This window comes from Orbicella franksi, chromosome 9 (genome assembly GCF_964199315.1).
Source record: "Orbicella franksi chromosome 9, jaOrbFran1.1, whole genome shotgun sequence".
Classification (NCBI taxonomy): domain Eukaryota; kingdom Metazoa; phylum Cnidaria; class Anthozoa; order Scleractinia; family Merulinidae; genus Orbicella; species Orbicella franksi.
Genome location: NC_138153.1, coordinates 4065485 through 4084985, shown reverse-complemented (window position 1 = coordinate 4084985; position 19501 = coordinate 4065485). Strand labels below are relative to the sequence as shown.

The window sequence follows — 19501 nt, the reverse complement described above, 5'->3', positions numbered from 1 at the left end:
AATAAGACGGCTTTCTTTGCAGGTTTACAACCCTTTCAGCGAGTTTTGAAACGAAACCGAGATTTCTTTGAAAATCACTGAACCCAACAAACCAACTGACTAGCTGATAAATACCCCGTAGACACTTGGAATTATCTACAGTGGGCGACAAAAGTGGTTGAAATACTTTAAGAAAATGACGCATTTCGAAATTGAAGTACTTATTCTATTTTATTTGCACCTAGCGTTAATTTTCTGATAGCCCGAATAGCATTTTCATTATTCCAGTTTTAAAGAAACTTTGGTAGATCTGATTTCATAGTATGTTGTGTTCCTGCTTATTTTGTACAATCTCAAGTCTTCATCAATTTTCGTCTTACGTGCTTTCTTAAGTAGTTTCTTTAGTAGGTTTTTAATATTCGTTCATTCTTAAGAGAAAGCATGGTTTCTGGATCATGTGCAGAATACCTTCGAGGAATAATCATGAATTGGCGCAGTCTATAAACATAAAAGATAGAGAACACTCAAGAAGTCGGCTTTCTTTCGCAAGTCTGCAACCCTTTCAGAGAGTTTTGAACCGAAACGGGGATTTCTTTGAAAGTCACTGAACCCAACCAAACAAACACTGATAACGACCCCGTGAGAACAACTAATTCATCTCACATCATATCCAACAAACGCGAGTGGAATAATTGTTTCGTTAAAAACACCCCCAAAATACAGAAAACTAAACCAAGCTAGTAATTAAAAGACAAAACTCACGCGTACGATTACCATATTTGTAGAGCACGGTATAATGGCTCATAGCTCATGATGGCTAAGCCAATAAAAACTCTCGAATTGCATTATCCAATGATCCATTTTTACGCCTGAGACATGCATGAACAGATGTGTTCCGTGTTCAGCTTGTGTGAGACAAACTCGAAAAATTGCATTACAATATGTGCGTAACGAAATTATTCATTGCTTTTAGCTTTAAGCTCGCAACTACGGGAAGAAAACCTTTCAGATTCTTGAATATGTTAAAGCCAAAGAGAACAGCTGGACAGTACCACTATCCAGTTAAATTTACACACCCCTACGAACGATACTTACAATGTCAGCTTTTATGCAAGAATTATACCCGAACTGGAACTCACTTCACTTGCTTTCAGTGATTCGTGCGTAGCGACTCTTAATTCGAAATGCCATCTCTCGACATGTTATGTAACCTGGCCTACGTCAAAAAAGTAAGCACAGCTGGCTTCTTCACGGTCGAACTAAACTTTTAGTCCCGAAAGATGGATTTATCTGACATCAGAATAAGGCTAGGACATGCTAGAAGTACAAAGAAAACATTCTGTGAGAGATAAATCGACTGTTTTGAATGTTTTCTTCTTTTGAATATTAGCTGAGCGATAGTGGCCCAATTCTACTGGAAATCACCTTCATTGAGAGCCGATCGACTACACTAAAATTGTTTGAATTATCCCGTTAATCGGGAAACATGCAAAGTCCACAATCTTCTTCATTCATTTGAGGTCGGTAATTATCATTTATTGGTCATTTGTTCCGCTAATAACCAAAACAATTGCCAGTTTCACAGTCAAACGGTCTTTCAGCCGTTTACATAGCATGTTGAAAGATGGCATGTCGAAAGATGGCATGTCGAAAGATGGTCGAAAGATGTCGCCTATGCACATAACACTGAAAGCAGGTGTAATGAAAGTGATAGACCAACCGCGTGTTGAGGCGTTTAGGGCCAGTCGCATCTCTTTTAATTCCAACAGTGATTTTGCTAGATTTGTTTCTTATTTTTTTTCTTTTATATCTGCGGTGATGCGTTAATCGCAGATAGATAAGATGTTACCAACTAACCTCTCACTGCCCTTGCTGACTGGTGTTGGCTTTAGCTGAACACGTAAGCAGGTTGACAGTTAACGCGAAAAACGAAATTCGGAACCATTTGTGCTGTGATATAGAATCGAGTTCTTGTACATAAACATGGTTTATTTCTATTCATTTCCTTGCTCCAGGAATTCTCATTTTATTCATTTTTTAAATCAAATTTAAGCTGCAAAGCAGTAAAAACGAATTCCCGGCTGATTGCAGCCACGGATTCTTGTGCCACAAGACCACAAAATTGATTCTTTTTCTTTTCCATTTGAAAACAGAGTGCGCATCTCGCATCAGTTTTATCTAACTCGAAAGCCCCAGAAACTTTTCGCGGGGCCCGAAAAGCCACTTTTAGCTGACTGCATCTAAATACAGAGAGGTGTATATACCTGAAACTTCTTGCATGAAGCTTTGTTCATATTAAGAATATGTGAATTAACCAGCTCTGAGATCATAAGGCTCGAGATCTTCCGATGGCTTTCCAGCCGGTGCGAAAACTTTTTCTAGACATTCGAGAAACGGGCCCCATTTGAAAGAAGAGTGCGCGTCTCGCATTTTACCTTATGATACTGATTTGACTCTGGATGAAGAATTCGTTGACCAAGATAACAGCTACATATCAACAACAGGCTGATACTCGTTAAGAATCATGTTATTTATTTTTCTTTGTAACTGCGTCCGACTAGTTACGCTATTGGATTGATGTCAAATGTTTTGTCAAAAGCAGTTCGTGTTCATTTTATCAAAGGCCGGTCTTTATCCAAAGGTAGGAACTAAAGTTTTCCGCACTGAAAAATTGGACTGTCGGTCCACAAATTTAATCAAGCAAGGCGTGGAAGAGTAAAATAAGCCCTTTCAACTAGTACTTCATTTCGATTATTGTCAGAAGTGGAGTATGGCCAGGCGGTTCAAAGGGATGGCCGGTCAAGATGGCTGGTTATTGGCCAAGTTCTTTATTTGCGTGTTTATGGACCGAGACGGAGTCTTCACCTAACAAGTTTGGTCAATAAAGGATTTATTATATTGCTATGGGGCGGGGGGGGGGGGGGGGATTTTTCTTGCGGGACACAGTGGGTAGTCCCGAGCGGGCAAGATAGCACCACTTTGCCCGCTCGGGTAGCCAATCAGAGCGCAGGATTTGGTTCATCTTGCCCGCTTACGGCACTAGCCATATAATAAAAGTCCATATTAACGAGACCGTAGTTCTGACTTTGTTCCGCGACACGAGATTTCGTCTTACAGTTTCAGAGATGCTAAATATCACAGCCGCGCACCTAACAAGTTTTAGCTGTAGCGGGGCTGTGCACTGGAATATCTTACTTAAAGAGATGAAACAATCAACGCTGTAAGTAATTTTAAGATGAAATGAAATTTAAAGCCAGCGCGTTCCTTTAATGATATATCTTTGGATATTTACACGGCATCCTTGTAAAACAGGTGTGTAATGAATTTATTACAGAAGAGGATGAAGGATAACGCAGTTTATTTCCCATACAGACCTTATTCTGAAGGTAATCCGAAGGTAATCCCTCCTATTTTTAGATCACTCCCGATTTCGAAATTCCCATGGAGGGCCCAGAAATATCTAATCATGAGTCGCAAATTTCGCTCACGTGTACAGCCCAATTACAAGCGGCTTTCCACGCATTTTAATTTCATCGTGCACAAAAACATCCCCGCAACACCGGTGATTACATTTTCCGCCGGAGAATTGGGCTACATCTCTAAAGACGCTTGAGCATGATTACCTCAGGAATAAGGCCTAAAAATATGAAGAATGAACTCTCTTACCTTTATTCTCTCTTGTTTCTTATTAGTTGTTACCTACCGCCTGTACCGCTTCCACAACCACCACCACTACCGCTACTGTAAACGCTTCTGCTTCTGCTTCTGCTACAGCTAAAGGTTCTGTTGCTACTACTGCAAAAACTTGTGCTACAGCAACTGCCTCTGCTACTTCTACTGCTACAGCGATTGCTGCTACTACTGCAAATACCTGTGCTACTGATATTGCAAACGCTTCTGCTGCTGCTATTAGTATTATAGCTGTAAGCAATAGTGATAGGACTGAGTGAAGTCCAATTCGGTCTGTAATTATACGAATGATTGACAAAATCGGACGAACGCGCCGCGCGCAGGAGTCCTATTCGTTTTATCACGAGTTAATTATAAAAAGAATGGGACGACACGAAGTACGGCCACCTATAAATTAATCAAAACCGTAACAAAATGTGATGACCTACAAGCATGACGCATGCACTATCCTATTTGGGCTAACATCGGACCTGTTGAGAGCCAATCAGACTCGTGAATTTTGTTACAGTTTTCATTATAATACTAACAGTAGTGATAATCAGGTAATACTAATGGTTTTATTGCTGCGGCCTGCCGCTGCTACTCAGGAGGTACTCGCAGAAAAATCGGGTGGGGGTGTGCGGCTCGCTTCCCAAAACCTTTACCGTAGTTATGACCAAATTCTGCGATTTCCCCTACCCCATTCATGACCTGACAAAAAAAATTGGATTCCCTATTTAGGACCGTTGCGGCTGGTACAGTTACCCTGAACTTAGTTTATGAAGGGCTTTTGTTGATGATCTTATCGATAAAGATGAAAAAGTAGCTTCCTCTAATAAACATACCCAATTGAAGACCAGAGTTAAAAACCATACCCTATTTATGACCAAAATGGCCAAAATCGATGCCCCGCGATTTATGGCCAAAACGGCTGAAAAACCATACGGTTTCGGGCTGCACTTACTTATACAGCCCATATATATAAGGGAGCACCGTCTCCCGGGCGCTGCTACTTTTTATAATACAGTATTCCTAGCTGAGCAACTCAGTCAAACCATTTTTTAAACATATTCAGTGAATAAATTTTGAGTCTCAGAATAAAGAAATTGAAAGAAAGAAACAAAGCGAGTCAAACACTTCCCAAATATTTACCACATGGGTTAAATAAGGAGCTAAATAATCTTCACTCAATTAATCTTATACGTGTGAATGAGAAAGTAAAAAGAAAAGTATCGACGACTATAACTGCTTCCGAAAATTAAGGTTATCTTCACAATTGTTCTACACTATCATTGGAACTGTTACCATATCCATGGTAAAGCCTCGAGAACTGCCCTCCTTCGTTCTGCAGTAAGATTTCTGGTTTGTCGTATTCAACAACTTGTCCATTTTCCAGAACCAAGACTCGATCGTAATCAATGATGGTGTTTAATCGATGTGCAATTGTAATCACGGTGCAATGCTTAAATTTTGTGCGTATAGTTTCTTGAATCAACTGATCTGTCTTATAATCGACATTTGCGGTTGCTTCATCCATGATGATAATCTTGCTTCTCCTCAATAAAGCGCGAGCCAGACACAGAAGTTGTCTTTCGCCGACGCTGAAGTTTGCTCCACATTCTTTAATCTCCTCACTCAGTTGGTTCGATAAATTTTCCACCATGGTCTTCAGACTAGCTTCTTCTAATACACCCCAGAGTTCCTGATCAGCGTACTTCTCAAAAGGATCCAAGTTCATGCGCAGTGAACCAGTAAACAGAATAGGATTCTGGGTAATGGCTGACATGGCTCGACGAGCGCTTTGGATGTTAATCTTGCCGATGTCAACGTCATCAATAATGACTTTTCCAGTCGGTTGAGGCATGCGAAACAGAGCTGAAACCAGTGACGACTTGCCAGCTCCAGTGCGACCAACAATTCCTATTTTCTCCTGCGAATCGACACTAAAATTGACATCTTTCAGTATATCTGGTCCACCCTCGTAGTAAACTAGGTCCAAATTCTTTACTTGTACCCGACCTTGTTCCGGCCAGTTGTCTTGAAGCTGCTGATCACAGTCATACCCAGGTTCCTCCTCAAGGTTAGCATATGTTATGACACGTTCTACGGACGTCATCTCATTTTCAACCTCTGAGCACTGCCTGACGCCATATTGTGACGTATCTACTGCAAGTTGGAGGGCGTAGACAAGAGATAGAGCTGTAATGCCTAAGAACGAAACACCGATTAAAGCAAATAAGTTTCGACTTCAATACGATTGACACTGATCAACTTAATCCACGAGTTTAGTCTGATCGTGCTCTTAAAAATTTACGGGTTTTAAAATGAGGGTAAAATTTGTATTTCGCTTGAGGAGAGTTATATCATGTAACCTCATTTTTTCCCTAAAAATAACAGTTATTTAGGATTTTTAACCTCTGACTTTTCATAGTGAAAATACTTGAAAATTGTGGAAGCAGGTATTTGCTTAATTGCTCTAAGGACACTCGAGCCATGAACACTTGAAAAAGATGCATTTTCGTACAATATTTCGGTTACTATAGAATGAATGCCGATATAATGCACAAGAGTGGTGTGTTTTCAATGTAAAAGCGCTAAATATTCTTTTGGTTAGGATGAAGAACCCTCATTCTGTAGTCACCGAACGAATGTGCAAAAATATGTTAAGTCAGTCCACGGCCTAAACTAGTATGAGGCAAACCGTGGAACTTGCCTCAGTTAATTTTTCGTTGTTGTTGTTGTTGTTTGTGAGGCTAGGGCGAACGTGAAATACTGCTAAATACCTAGGAAGGGAATTAAACCATGGACATTACCTCAGTCATAATTTTTTTCTGCTCACGTTTCGAGTGTCCTCACTTTAAGTGTTAAAATTGTAAAGGGTGAATTCATGTTGTACGAATGATCGACCCTGACAGGTTAGGAACCTCAAGGGGGAGGATCAGCCTCATTACAGATGACGCTGAAAGAACTGCACAGTCGGCACTCTAACTGCGGTGATTACGACATTTAATCAGCTGTTTTGCAGAAAAGAGAGCGATAGTGTGACAAGTTACATATGTTTTGAAAAAATGTAGATGTTAAATTCTTAAGAGGGTCAGAGTGACTCAAAAAATTTAACTGGTAAAAAATGATTTACCTGAACCAGACTGCGTAGCTATAGCAAGGAACACAACCAAAGTGACAAAAATAACGCAGATCATATCCAGACGGACTCCTAACCATCTCATGGCGGAAAAAATCGAGAACCAAGCCTTATTGTGATCATCTTGATATCTGAAAAGATATAAAAAGCATGCAGCACGCTAATTAATATGAAAATACAGTACTTCGAAGAGAAACAGTTACTGTTGTATGCAAAGTTAACGCCACTCAAGCTGACAAGCAAATACAAAACGGAATTCACTGCCAAAAGAAACTATGATTTATAAAGATCTGAGAGAGCGAATTCAACTGGCTGGCGTGTGATTCCATAGCGGCTTCCATGGTAATTAGTTTTTCAATCATCAAATCAACCTTAACCTGTGTCAATTGAAAGCTCTTTTCCAGTGTAAGGAGCCAGAATTTTTCAAGATTTTTCGACATTCTCATAATCAATAAATCTTTCCAGTGGCAAATCTTGAGGGTGAATGATGTCATTCCCAAACCTTATGCGCATGGTTTTGCCCTACCGTTCCGCTGTCACGAGTTTCGAGTCGTAAAAAAATTGTCTCTTTTGCTGTGCAGCAAAGGGACGACACTTTGCGGATGGAGACTTGTGTCAGCTACAACTACATACATCGCAAGTTGATCGTAAATTAGGTCTGAAATCGGTTGAATTTGGATCTTTAATAATTTGTTCAAGCTGCAAATTTCGTGGAGTAAAGCATAGAAACTTTGTACTTAATTAACAACGCAATGCATGCAAAGATCTGTTAAAAGTTCGCATTGTGTGGTATGATTTCGATGAAGTGCGTTGAAGATTTACTGATATTCAGTTTGTGCAAAACCAGTCAGCAGTGTTGTCTGGGCAAACTACGTGAAAGCGTCGAACGAACTTCACTATTTTTTTTATTACTGCAACAAACAATGGTTCAAACTGTACAGAGTCAGATTCATAAAGATGTTTTAGGAATGAAAAGGAAAGTTATCGAGTCAAACCTGTATAACGCTTTCAGAAAGCCATCTTCCCTCTCATACGCCCGAATAGTCACCAGTCCCATCAACGAGTCGCTAAAATGAGAAAGTACCGGGCTTCGATTTACTCCTTCCAGTCGCCTCACATCACGTGATGTTGTTACGTAGTAACGCCCGATCAGAATAAAAGTGATTATGAGCGGGGTGGCGGGCAGGATAATCCAGGGGTTCAGGATAGACGGAAGAACAACTGCTCCGACGCAGAACAGAAGCAGTTGAACGGCATCTAGGAAATCTTTTGGTAGCATCTCATCCATGATGCCAATATCTCGAGAAAACCGGTTTAGTATCCGTCCAATAGGATTAGTGTCGAAGAAAAGAACCGGAGCTTTTAAGACTGCTGATAGCATCGAGTTGTGAAGGTGATTAGAGGAATTTATTACTGCGTTGAAAAATGCTCCCGCTCTCATGATTGACAAAATCAATGCCGCAGCCACCAGGCCACCATAGATGTAGAGATTCTCCGTCTGCTGCTGCGGGTCATGTGATTGACGTGTCAGATGAAGTAGCCACCAATCAGGAAGTATGAGTGATCCTAACAGAAAAAAAAGAAAGAAAACCACGTTCTTAACTTACAGAACAAAAAAGAACGAAAGTATAAAATGCTTTTGTAGGCACTAACTAACCTTGAACGATGAGGAAGAACATAGCCAAAGCTGTAGCCAGAATACCGTGCATTCCAGCTTGGATGTAGTGCCAGTATAATTTCCACGATACAGCACCAACCATGCGATCTTCTTCAGCAATTTCCAGTCTGGCATATTCTTGCTCTGACTTAATTTCATTCTCCAATATTCCCTGACTTAGGTGCTTTTCCATCTGCACAGTACTAGGTTTCTGTTCAGCGCCTTGGACGATGGTATCTAGGTCAAAACCAGATGCACACAATGTCGAAAAGTCACCTTTGGCCAAAATTGAACCTTCTTCCATTACTACGATGTGGTTGGCGTCTTGCAGGACCTCGAGATTATGAGTGATCATCAGCCGAGTTTTATTGTCTAATAAGCCATTGATACACTTTTCAAAGATATCATGCCCCACCTTTGAGTCCACTGCACTCAGTGGATCATCCAGTAGATAGATATCTGCATTGGAATACACTGCGCGTGCCAATTCAACACGAGCCCGCTGACCACCACTCAGGACTGTCCCACGTTCTCCAACAACAGTCAAATCACCATCTGGAAATCTTTGCAAGTCTTTGGTCAGGTCACATGCCTCCAATACCTTCTCATATCTGTTCGGGTCAAATGGCTCGCCAAACAAAATATTGTCCCGCACGGTACCAGAAAAAATCCAGGGCTGCTGACCAACCCAGGCAATTTTCCCTTGATAAGATATTACTCCGGTAATAAGTGGAATTTCTCGAAGAATGGTGTACAGAAGGGACGACTTACCACAGCCCACGCGACCAGTAATGAACACCAAGTCACCTTGGCCGACTGACAAACACAGGGAATTCAATGTTGGTGTGTTAGAATTTCCACTCCAACTGCAAACGACGTTCTGTAGTAAAACGACAGGATCTTTGTGACGGTGAATATCAGTTTCGACACTTTCGTTTAAACCTGAAGAATCATCCCTTTTGGAAAGTTTATTTTCGTGTCCTGAATTATTGCCACCATTTTCCATGAAGGTGTCCTGTAGATATTTGTCGATGTTGTCATTGTCAAATTCAAGTAAACCTTGGATGCGATTCAGAGCTGCCGCGAAATCTGCTAGAATGTTCACATAAATGGAAATGTTGGCTGAGACTGTCATTCTCAGTGTACTTATCAGGGACAAAATCATAAAAGTATTATATGAGGTGAGCTCAATTCCTGTCGATGCCACGGTAATCAAAGAAATGAAAGCTGCAATCGGTGTGCATGTGTACATCAGTGATGCAAAGGTTGCCAATATCGCTGTTTTCCATTTAATTAGTCGGACTTCTTGCCTTAAAGAGATAACAAATTCAATTTTTTTAATCGTGCGTTTAATCTGCTGAAAAATTGGGATGCCGTAATGATTCGATTTAGCGTCTGGGATGCTTATTTTACTTCGATAGTTGAGGGAGGGGAGCTCATTGGAGAGGAGACGCTTAATAGGAATAGGGTGCTAGGCAGGAGCTAAGTCATGGTATTTTGGGTTATTTGGGCCTCGTTCAAGATTACCTTTAAAATGAAGGAAACCTGAAAATAATAGTATAGTAAAATAGAAAAAGATCAAAGAGATAATAATAATCCATTAAGGAACAAGGATGGTTAAGGATGGAAAAGATTGACACGGATTAGAAACGACGAACGTTTCAAGATGCGCAAACCCTGACGTACATGTAGCTTCTTTAACGACAGCTTTTGAGTCTGAACACCCTAAGAGGTACCCAAACCTCATTTTTAACCCCTAAAAGGTAGGAAGAGCACCCCTCCTTTTCACATGGGAGTCCGTCCCCCCCAGAAATGAGCAACACGTGTGAATATTCTTACCTTCGTATCCTTTGCACTCTTTCCATAAACGGCCACTCCCAGGCATACATCTTGACTGTGCGAATTCCAGCAATGATGGAGTTCATGATATCAACACGCTGATCAGCCACTTTGGAGATTTTTGACCTTAAAGTATTGCAGACTCTTCCCATAATACCGTAATAAATTGTAAGCGTAATAAGAAACATCACGCCTGTCAAGGGTTTCCAGCCAAACAGGTAAAACATGAAGATCGAGACACTAAGGATCTCAAACAGTGCTTGAGTTAAGAGAACAAAACTAAGTACTGTTAGATCAAAACGTTGCAGGTCTGAAGCAATGAGATTGATGACATATCCGCTCGTTAAAGTCGATAAATCTGCTTGCCTCAGACAGAGAACCTACGAGATGAAACAAACATGCAGTAAAGAGTTTTTAACTTGGGGCAGCTACAGGACAGTGATAAATAAATTTTGTTTCTAAAATTCTTGGAACTCTGAAATCTAGTAAATGGTTTGAATCCAGCAGTATCAGTAGTATGTGTGATCGTCCGGGTGAGAGTACTTGTCAGTTGTCGGTGACTGACTTATAACATCATCGACTAACTAACACTCTGAAGATGACTTCAGCTCAGGTTGTCGAAATGTCAGTCACCAACAACAGTTCATTTTAAGACTTTGCCAAAAGTTCCGTCTTATCCTGCACATCAAAATTTGATTTGATTTGATTTTACCGAGCCGTTTTTGAATTATATGCCTTTAAGGCTATAGTTAAAGTGGTACTTTGATCAAATTTTTACCCCTTGATTTTTTAGGTGTATCACATAGAGTTCTATGAAAGAATAAAAACGCCGTTTATCGTTTTCAAATATCTGCATTAGTTCCCGAGACATTTAAGTGTGAAAAATGTGTAAAACATGCAAATGAGATGACTGATGACGTCATATACTCAACGCAATATTACATTAAGTATATAAATAGAGCTATCTCGGTCAATTTACAAGAGAATCCATTGAAACTTGGTAGGCTAATAGTTCTACAGGAAACACACCTGTTAGTGATTTTCAGCTTAAAAACATTAAACGAGGCCAGAAGGCCAGTTCGAGCTAACATATTTACATGCCTGCTGGATCGTGCATATGAGACACCATTAGCAAATATCAAAATGGATTGCCAAAGGTGGCCAGAAAAGCCTTTAATATTGGGGAGATCTGGAACCCAGTATGTTGCCATGGTAACAAAACTGTTATGCTCGTATTGTGGAGCACATTTAGTAGAATCCTACTGCAAAGAATCAAACGTTTCTGATAAAAATTGGCTGCGATATCTTTCTTCATCATATTTGATCAAAATTTGGTTGTGTATGACGTCATCATTTGGCTAATTTGCATACTTTAAAAACTTGAATATCTCAGGAACGAAAAGAGACATTTGAAAATAGTAAACGGCATTTTTCTTCTCATGAAGACTACTTGTTTATGTTTTAAAATGGCTTAGATAGGAGAGATGCGATTTTCGTCATAGTACCACTTTAATTAAGAGTGTTTTTAGCAGGTTATACTGTTGCTATGATAACTATTGTGTCACAAACATGATAACAACGTGTTCATTAATGATTGGGCAGCTTTTTGATACCATGATTATAGCATCAAAGAGTGGTTCTGATGACCCATCAAAATTTAAGTCTTGGAAAATGCTGGAAACTGTTTTGAGCTACTTTAAAAAAGAACTATCTTTTCATCGACACTCTCGACAAACACGGAGTGTTCCATTCGAGACATTGCCGCGGGAAGGAATCTCTCATTTGATGTGACAAGACACAGAGGCCAAAAACTGATTGCTGATGATTCACTCTATGCTTGATTTGTATTTTTACAAGATAAATAAGTGAACTCACCTTTCTGTAAACAATTCCAACTGTTGCTGATTTCCATCTAAGAGCCATTAAATCTCCATGGTAACGGTACTGATGGGTAGCAATAGCACGCACGAAAGAACTCAAACAGATTCCAGTAGCGTAGATATATGCCTCTTTTGTCGAGTACTTCATTAATGCCGGTAACAGCAGACTCAAGAACACGGGCTGAAGAACATTACAAACCCCAGGCACCAAACCTACACTCAAAATGAACAGGTAATCAACGACGGAAAACGCTCGGATAATCGCTTTAAACAGTCTACGTCCGTTTGAAGCTCCCTCGCTCGAGGGGCGACTCTTCTCTTCATTCCACGTCCGGTAAAGGTTTTCAGTCGACGTCTGAGTTTTATCCTCTTCAAGTAAAGGAAATAAATCATCATTTTCCAGAGAACGCTTGCTTCCAAGGTCAAGAAGCTGTCCCACCCACCAGAATGAAAGAATGGAGAAGATGTTGGCGGTTTTCTTGGGATTTTTCTTTTGCTTTGGATCTGTTTCCAGGCGATCGTATTCTAACTCCATTTGCTGCTATTTTATTGGCATGGCATGGTAGAAATCTGAAATAAAAATGCAAATGGTGGAGAAGATTGTAGCAATGTCAGCTTGACAATTTGAGTGAAAGAAAAACTTGATATAAAACAGCTTCTAAGTTAATATGTTCTTGTTATTTGCACACCTGTTTTTCGTGTTCGCTATCACATCGTTCAAATTTCCTGACAGGAAAGATAATGAAAATAATCCACCGGTACCGTGGACTATTTATTAACTGGATCCTTGGATAATAAAATTCAAGAGTTTTCATATAATATGAGCCATTACACCATGCTCTACAAATAAGGTCAGCGAACGCGTAATTTTTTGGTTCTTTTTTATTGTTTTTCAATATTTTGAGGTGATTTTAATAAAACAATTATTCCGCACATTCCATGTTTATGTATTGTTTATAGCCATGTTTTGTTTATAGCCAACTCGGCGCTACGCGCCTCGTTGCCTATCTACCATCTTATGCATTAACCTGATACTTTTTTCCCTTCCTTTTCTCTTCTCCCTTTCCAAAAAAGCCCGCCTGATTGCAGGTTACCATCTCATATCCAACGGGCGCTCGTGGAATAATTGTTAATTATTTATTTGACTGAATTTATTCTAATTTTAAAATTTACGTGAAACAGCTCCTGGGAAGACAAGACACCCCGTTGCACAGAGCTATCGGTTGAGTTAACGAATCTCTTCTGTTCATATGTAAATATAAGAAATTTTTTACCTGAAACAGACTGAAAATACCCGGATGGATAGTGCTTGTCCGTGAAAAAGTTTCTGTAAACCAGCGGGCTTATAAAAAAATAAACACGTGAAATTGTATTAAGTGGGTTTTGTTTATTTTCCTTTTTAAATTTTACATTGGGTTTTCACGGCTTTCTTCTAACAAAGTGGAAAATAATTCAATATTATTTTTGAACTAGAGCGCGGAGGAAAATTTATTGGCGAACAATAAGGACAATAGAGTGTTTGTGTCTCGGAACTATCGGTCTGATAGCTGCCCCTTGGAAATTTGATTTTCTGAAAACTACCATATTTGTTTTAAGAACATCAAATTCCCGCGGGGCAACTATCAGCCGATAGTTCCTCAACAGAAACACTCTGTTGTTTAAATAGATATAGTGAGTAGCGTAGCCGATCAGAGAACGGCATTCGTGATAGAAACACGGTACATGTTTTCTATTTCTTAAATATAGTACAATATAGCGTAAAAATAATTAAGCACGATGGGAATATGTTCTTTTGTAATTTTTTAATTTAGTTTAAATTTACCGTAGTCTATTGTGGATCCGTAAATTTGATTGGATCTATTGATATCTGTTGCAGAAGACAGTTGCATGCATGATTTGTCTAGCGAATAAGTGCACAGTGTCCGGATGTTTTAAGAACTTTTAAACCCTCTTGAATTGTCTGATGTCAATTGACATTTTTTGTGTGTAATGAGACTACGGCAACTTTATGAATTATATACTAAATGCTAGCAATTCTCTCAGTCATAGTCAACCAAGCAGTGTTTGTAGAAAACTCGGGCTCGTAGTGCAATTGTTGAATATGATATGCAAATAGACAGCCGTTTTTTCTGCAATCCCGCGTCTTGTTATAAAGTAATTCGGTCATGGATCTCGAAAGCAACTCAACTACCGCACCTTTATTCACCAATACGTTAACGTTTCAGCTTTTTTCTATTTCAAACTTGTTGTAGTTATGATTAATTGGTACAAAGACCTGCGCCGTCCATCAATTCGAGCACTTCGCCTTTCTTCGCATGATCTAACAAACCTGACGAATCAAGGTTAACTTTAAACTTCTTAGTTATATCACCATGATCAGGTAAGCCATGTAACATCAATTAACACTTACCTCACGGTATAAATGTGAAATTTCTACAAATCGAGATCCGCGCTGAATTGGGCCGCATTTTACTCCACTTTCCGATTCAGGCCTTCTCTAACGCGACGCGTTATGTTGTAATTTTATCAGCATATCGAAGCATAGTCCAGAAGCTAATTGGTAAAAACACGATCTGATTGGTTAAGCTGGTGTCCGGCTTGCTTTTGTTAAATAGCGAGAGCGTTGTTTTTTATGGATCACAACCCTCCCAAAGAAGTATGCAAAGTAGTTTCACATTTTTTCGCACATTGAGCAAAAACAATAAAAGTCAGCCTAACTCATGCGTTACGTACGCTAAAACGCACAGAAATACAAGCAATTCTAGCAAGGAACGAATCAAACACACATTCCCGACTTAAATCTGATAAATGTACTACAAATCGGCGCAAAAAGAACCCGAACGCCTCACCCGCTTTCTCTGGTTAATTGAGCCTGCCAAAACCACTCAGGCAAAAAAAATGTTTTTGAAGCTTGTGATTTAAATTTCATTGTTGATCAAGACAAACATGAAAAATATTCAGCGACATGCACCAAGCAAACCTGTTCTTGAAGGAACAAGTACTGATGCATTTCTTGTTAACAAACATTGAGAAATCTATTAGTCTGTTTGGTCTGTTGACACTTCTTGCGGCTCTCTCTGGTTAAACCCGTCAAAACCGCTTAAGCAGTCAAACTGCAGCTCTAACCTAAATGAATTTGAGATTGTTTCTTTAACCCGCTTCCAGATCAGGCGCTTAATTTACAGTCTATGTTCACTAATCACGATGGCTCTTGTAAAAGATCGTATTCATTTGCAGCAAGTACACGTAGCGGAAAGCGAGAAGACGCATGCAGTTCTGTGTAATTACGGGTCATGAATATAGGTTATGCAAATAATTAATCAATAACAAAGGGTAGCATACTTATCTTTATGTTAGGCAGTATTGTTCCCAGTGTTATTCCTTTTTTTTGTTCCCAAAGGAGAGACTGACTGCCAAGCCGTGATTATGTTCTCTCAACAACGGAATTAATGATATTTGTACTGAAGCATTAACGGCTATGCAGTCATAATAAAAGAGTGTCTCTGACTGCTGGTAATCTGTTTTTATCTGTTTTCCTCTCGAAATCATTGGGAGTAGCAGGCGAGATGCTGCCTCGTCCACGCTACACCGGAGAAATTTGAAAACGCAGCTTTATAGCTGGTTTTCACATGACGTCACTAAAATTCGAACTACAAAACTATTGATCTTCGTTAGATTTTACTTATATGATGTATAAGAGCAGCTGAAAACTTATATTCATACAAATTTTCGCTCCGAATGGGTTCTTGGTTTTGTGATACACTACGCTCGAATTTCTAAGCTTTTGCGTGACGCGACATTTACATGACGGACTAGAGAGCTGTCATGATGGTTAAAAAAGTGACTTATTTCGGGGAACTTGGCTATCTGAACAGTTCATGTCTTAGAAAAAGTATTATTTTAATGTTTTAGAGTTTCTCGAGGGATAAATTCACGCTTTTGTTGCAAAACTCAGTGACAGATGTTTCTGTTGGTTTCCGGCCGCCATGTTGGTGCTCATGTGGATGGGCACCAGCATGGCGTCTCCATACAAGTCTCTATAAATTTGGATAAAAAATTTCTCCGCATATCTCGCATAAGAAAAAATTACTGTGAAAAGAATTTTTGCGAGAGTCTTTGTATATTTACCTTCTTTTATTTCCCAGATTCTGGACTTTATCTATTGACCGGTTTTGATTTTTATTTTGATCTATTTTGAATTGCGTGACACTGAAAACCAGCAATTTTCTACGGTTAGGCCTACCGTCCACACCAATCCGTCACCAAAACAGAGCTTTAGGGAAATGCTCTGAAAACCGGAGAAATTTGAAAACACCGTGTTTACGTTTTAGTGAGTACGGAAAACTTTTATTTTGGATTTTCGAAAACGATGACTTCACGACAAGCATGTGATTTCGCTGACCGAGTTTTCCTCAAGCACAAATCCAAAATGACCGGCGATTATTGCGTTTTCAAAGTTCCCCCACGTAGTTTGGACGGAAAACATTTGATGCCTTTTTCAGAGTGAACACACCGCTTTTAAATTTCTCCGACGCAGTGTGGACGGGGTCTGAGCAGTTGGGTTCGTGTTGGCGAATAAACACTCTTTAGACCTAAAAGAAAAGACCGGCTCTTTGTAGTCCACGAGTTACAGTGCATTTTAACACGAAATACATTTGAAAAGATGCCCTGTAAATAGCTCTTAGAGTACGATTAGTAATTCACGACAATTTAACGACTGTTGCTCGTGAGTCAGAACAACATTGAAATTTACTTCGTTTACCACCTGAAATGAGACTCAAGGAAAATCAATAAGTCATGCCTTTGTTATGGGGAAGGAGGGGTGCCTTGTTTTAATGGTCATGCCTGGTGCAAACCCACGATCACACGTTTTCTCACTGCTGCGAAAAATAGGAACTCTTTTAAAATCATAGGTTAGCCTGGTGCAGGTACAACCTGCGCGTAGCATTGTTGGACATTTTACGCTTCATGCGTAGTTTTACTGGACGGTTTATGTGTTATGCTGGTGTTATTTTTATGAATAGTCGTGTCTGGTGTTCTTGGACAATACTCTTGTCATATGCATGGGTTGCTATAAAACAGTTGTACTTCCGTGATACCTTCGCTTATGAATTTTGAATTCTTATTTCTTAGAACTACTGTTTTCACCAAAAAGTAAGTTTATGCGATTTTTCTTTCTTCCCAAATTTTAATACCTGAACTTCTTGTCGTCCCATTCGGCCTGTTATAATCAAGACTTTAAAAAAAAATAATAATAATAAAAAAGAAAACGCTCTCGCACTCCCGGTCGTCTGATTTTGCTAATTATGGACTGATGTGATCTGTCCAAATTGGACTCCAAATCGAACTCCAATCCGTACTGTTACCAGAGTACTAAGTTAAAAATACAGCCGTGCTCGTGCTTGACTATGTTTTTACAGTGATAGAAAAACGTACCTCAGACAACTGAAGCTGCCACAAAGTGAAAACCATTCTCATTTTATCTTCTTCCCAGTCTGCCTTCTGATTTTAAGTTAGTTATTTTGTAATTTTATCAGCATAACCCAAGGCATGGCTGCCCGGATAGACCGGTGATCATGATTGGTGCTCTGGCTATGGCCGGCGCAGTTTTGCATGAACGATTGACTGCTGTAATATTATTAAAAACACGTGAGTTTTACTTAAAAATTTCACACAATAGGGCTAAAAGAATAGGTTAGCTGACAGTAGCGTGACATGGCACAACAAGTTTCGCCTAACGTTGAAACGTACAGAAATACAAGAAAAACAACAAAAACAGGAAAGGATGTTGATTTGGAAGTCTCCGTTACAAATTACTGAGGCGTTTGGACGAGTTTGCTTGCCTTTCGGCCGGCTGAGTAAACTAAAACCACTGAGGCAGAAAAAAATGAAGCTCTAATTTGAATTTCATTGTTCATCTGGCACACAAACTAAATACAAGAAATTTAAGAAAAAACTATACGCTCAGAAGAACAAGAACGGGTACACTGTGCCTGCCATCAATTTCTTGGTCCAGTAGTATACAATTTATGTATGTTAAAACGCACAGATTTTGACGCTCCTTGTGGCTTTCTCTGCATGGTTAAACACGTCAAAACCATTGAAGCAGTATAAGCAGTGAAAGTGGTTTAAACCCTTAATGTATTGTGTGATCATTTCTTTAACCCATCGACAGCTTCCGTTAGCCGATTTGTTAATCTTCAGTCTTTAATGCTCGATATATTTTCATAATCACGACGGCTGTTTTAAAAGAACGTGTCTTATTTGTATCCTACGTAGCAGTAAAGCGAAAGGGCGAATTCATTTCCGTGCATTTTTGCCCACGGGCGCTCAGGCCTAGGTAGCTAGAATAATCAATGATTTAGGGGCGCGTACTAATATAAGCATTATTGTTCCCGACATTTTTGTTTTCTTTGTTTGTCCTTATCAAGCTCCGCTTGATTTTCGCTAGCGCGAAACTGACAAGCACATAAGCATGTAGCATACGAACTTTCAATCAACAGGCGCGCTACTCATAACGGCACATTATTTTGCGCCTGCCGCTTTTAATTTATGTTTACCAACTTGTTTCGGAGCCTTACAAATCAGACGACATCTATTGTCGAGCTAGTATTAATATGAGCTCCAACAAAAAATGATATTTGGGCCGTACTTATGGCTTTGCATATATACTCCAGTTACATAATCTAAGATTAAAAGAAATGAACAGTGCGGGCTGTTCAGCAAGAAAATGTGCCCATGAAAGTACGTACCAGAGTCCACGTCAACTAAAAATAATATTCAATTAGCTGGCTAAGCAATAATTTATGCGAATTCATGAATATTTTTCTTTTAATTTAACTGAACACTGTCTTTTCCTTTTAAACTGTGATTAATAAGAGTTTTAACACACACAATGAATCAGATCACGAGGCACATCAAAATATAGAATAGAATATAACTTAGTTTCTCAGTCGAGTTGGACTTTGTCTTAGGCGTCACCGTCTTGGTTGCATAACCACCCAATACTCCGTATAATAACAAAAAGAACAGGACTCAAATCAATCCTTACCATTTCTGATAAGTTACCGATACGACGGGAGTGTTCAGTAATGTAGACTTACCTCTAATATCAACTCCAGCTACAACAAATCTAGAACCGTTCTTCATTGATCCGTTCCTTAGTCAACCCTCTGATTTAAAATGAATATGCAAAGTTTTTAAAAATGTTATTAAAGTGATCCAGAGATAGGCAAACTCGCGATCTGATTGGTCAATTTGGTGTCTCGGGCTGTCGAATTGATGGAATGTCTTGGCAACGGTCTCGATTTTTTTTTTTTTTTTTCGCGGTATGGA

The 19501-nt window shown here is 39.5% G+C and overlaps 1 protein-coding gene across 3 annotated transcripts; it reads right to left on the bottom strand.

The window, feature by feature from the left end:
- Positions 1–3625: 3625 nt before the first annotated feature.
- LOC145497226 (ATP-binding cassette sub-family C member 4-like) lies at positions 3626–19335 on the bottom strand. Of its 3 annotated transcripts, none has more exons than XM_081477038.1 (7): positions 19270–19335; positions 12162–12736; positions 10287–10666; positions 8448–9757; positions 7786–8356; positions 6785–6921; positions 3626–5856 (listed from the first exon to the last, which is right to left on the bottom strand). In XM_081477038.1, exons 2-7 carry the CDS (start codon positions 12699–12701, stop codon positions 4919–4921), a joined length of 3876 nt encoding a protein of 1291 aa, XP_081333164.1. In that variant the 5' UTR covers positions 12702–12736; positions 19270–19335; the 3' UTR covers positions 3626–4918. The 3 variants fall into 3 exon arrangements, with proteins under 3 accessions (XP_081333164.1, XP_081333163.1, XP_081333162.1); XM_081477037.1 differs by lacking the exon at positions 19270–19335 and adding an exon at positions 14577–15762; XM_081477036.1 differs by lacking the exon at positions 19270–19335 and having other exon boundaries at positions 12162–15762.
- Between the last annotated feature and the right edge of the window lie 166 nt (positions 19336–19501).

Excerpts from the sequence above, each read along its gene's own strand:
- LOC145497226 (XM_081477038.1), bottom strand. The coding sequence starts at position 12,701 with ATGGAGTTAGAATACGATCGCCTGGAAACAGATCCAAAGCAAAAGAAA. Across the intron at positions 10,667-12,161 it reads TTGGAATTGTTTACAGAAAG|GTTCTCTGTCTGAGGCAAGC; the intron begins GTGAGTTCACTT and ends TTCATCTCGTAG. Across the intron at positions 5,857-6,784 it reads AGCTACGCAGTCTGGTTCAG|GCATTACAGCTCTATCTCTT; the intron begins GTAAATCATTTT and ends TTTCGTTCTTAG.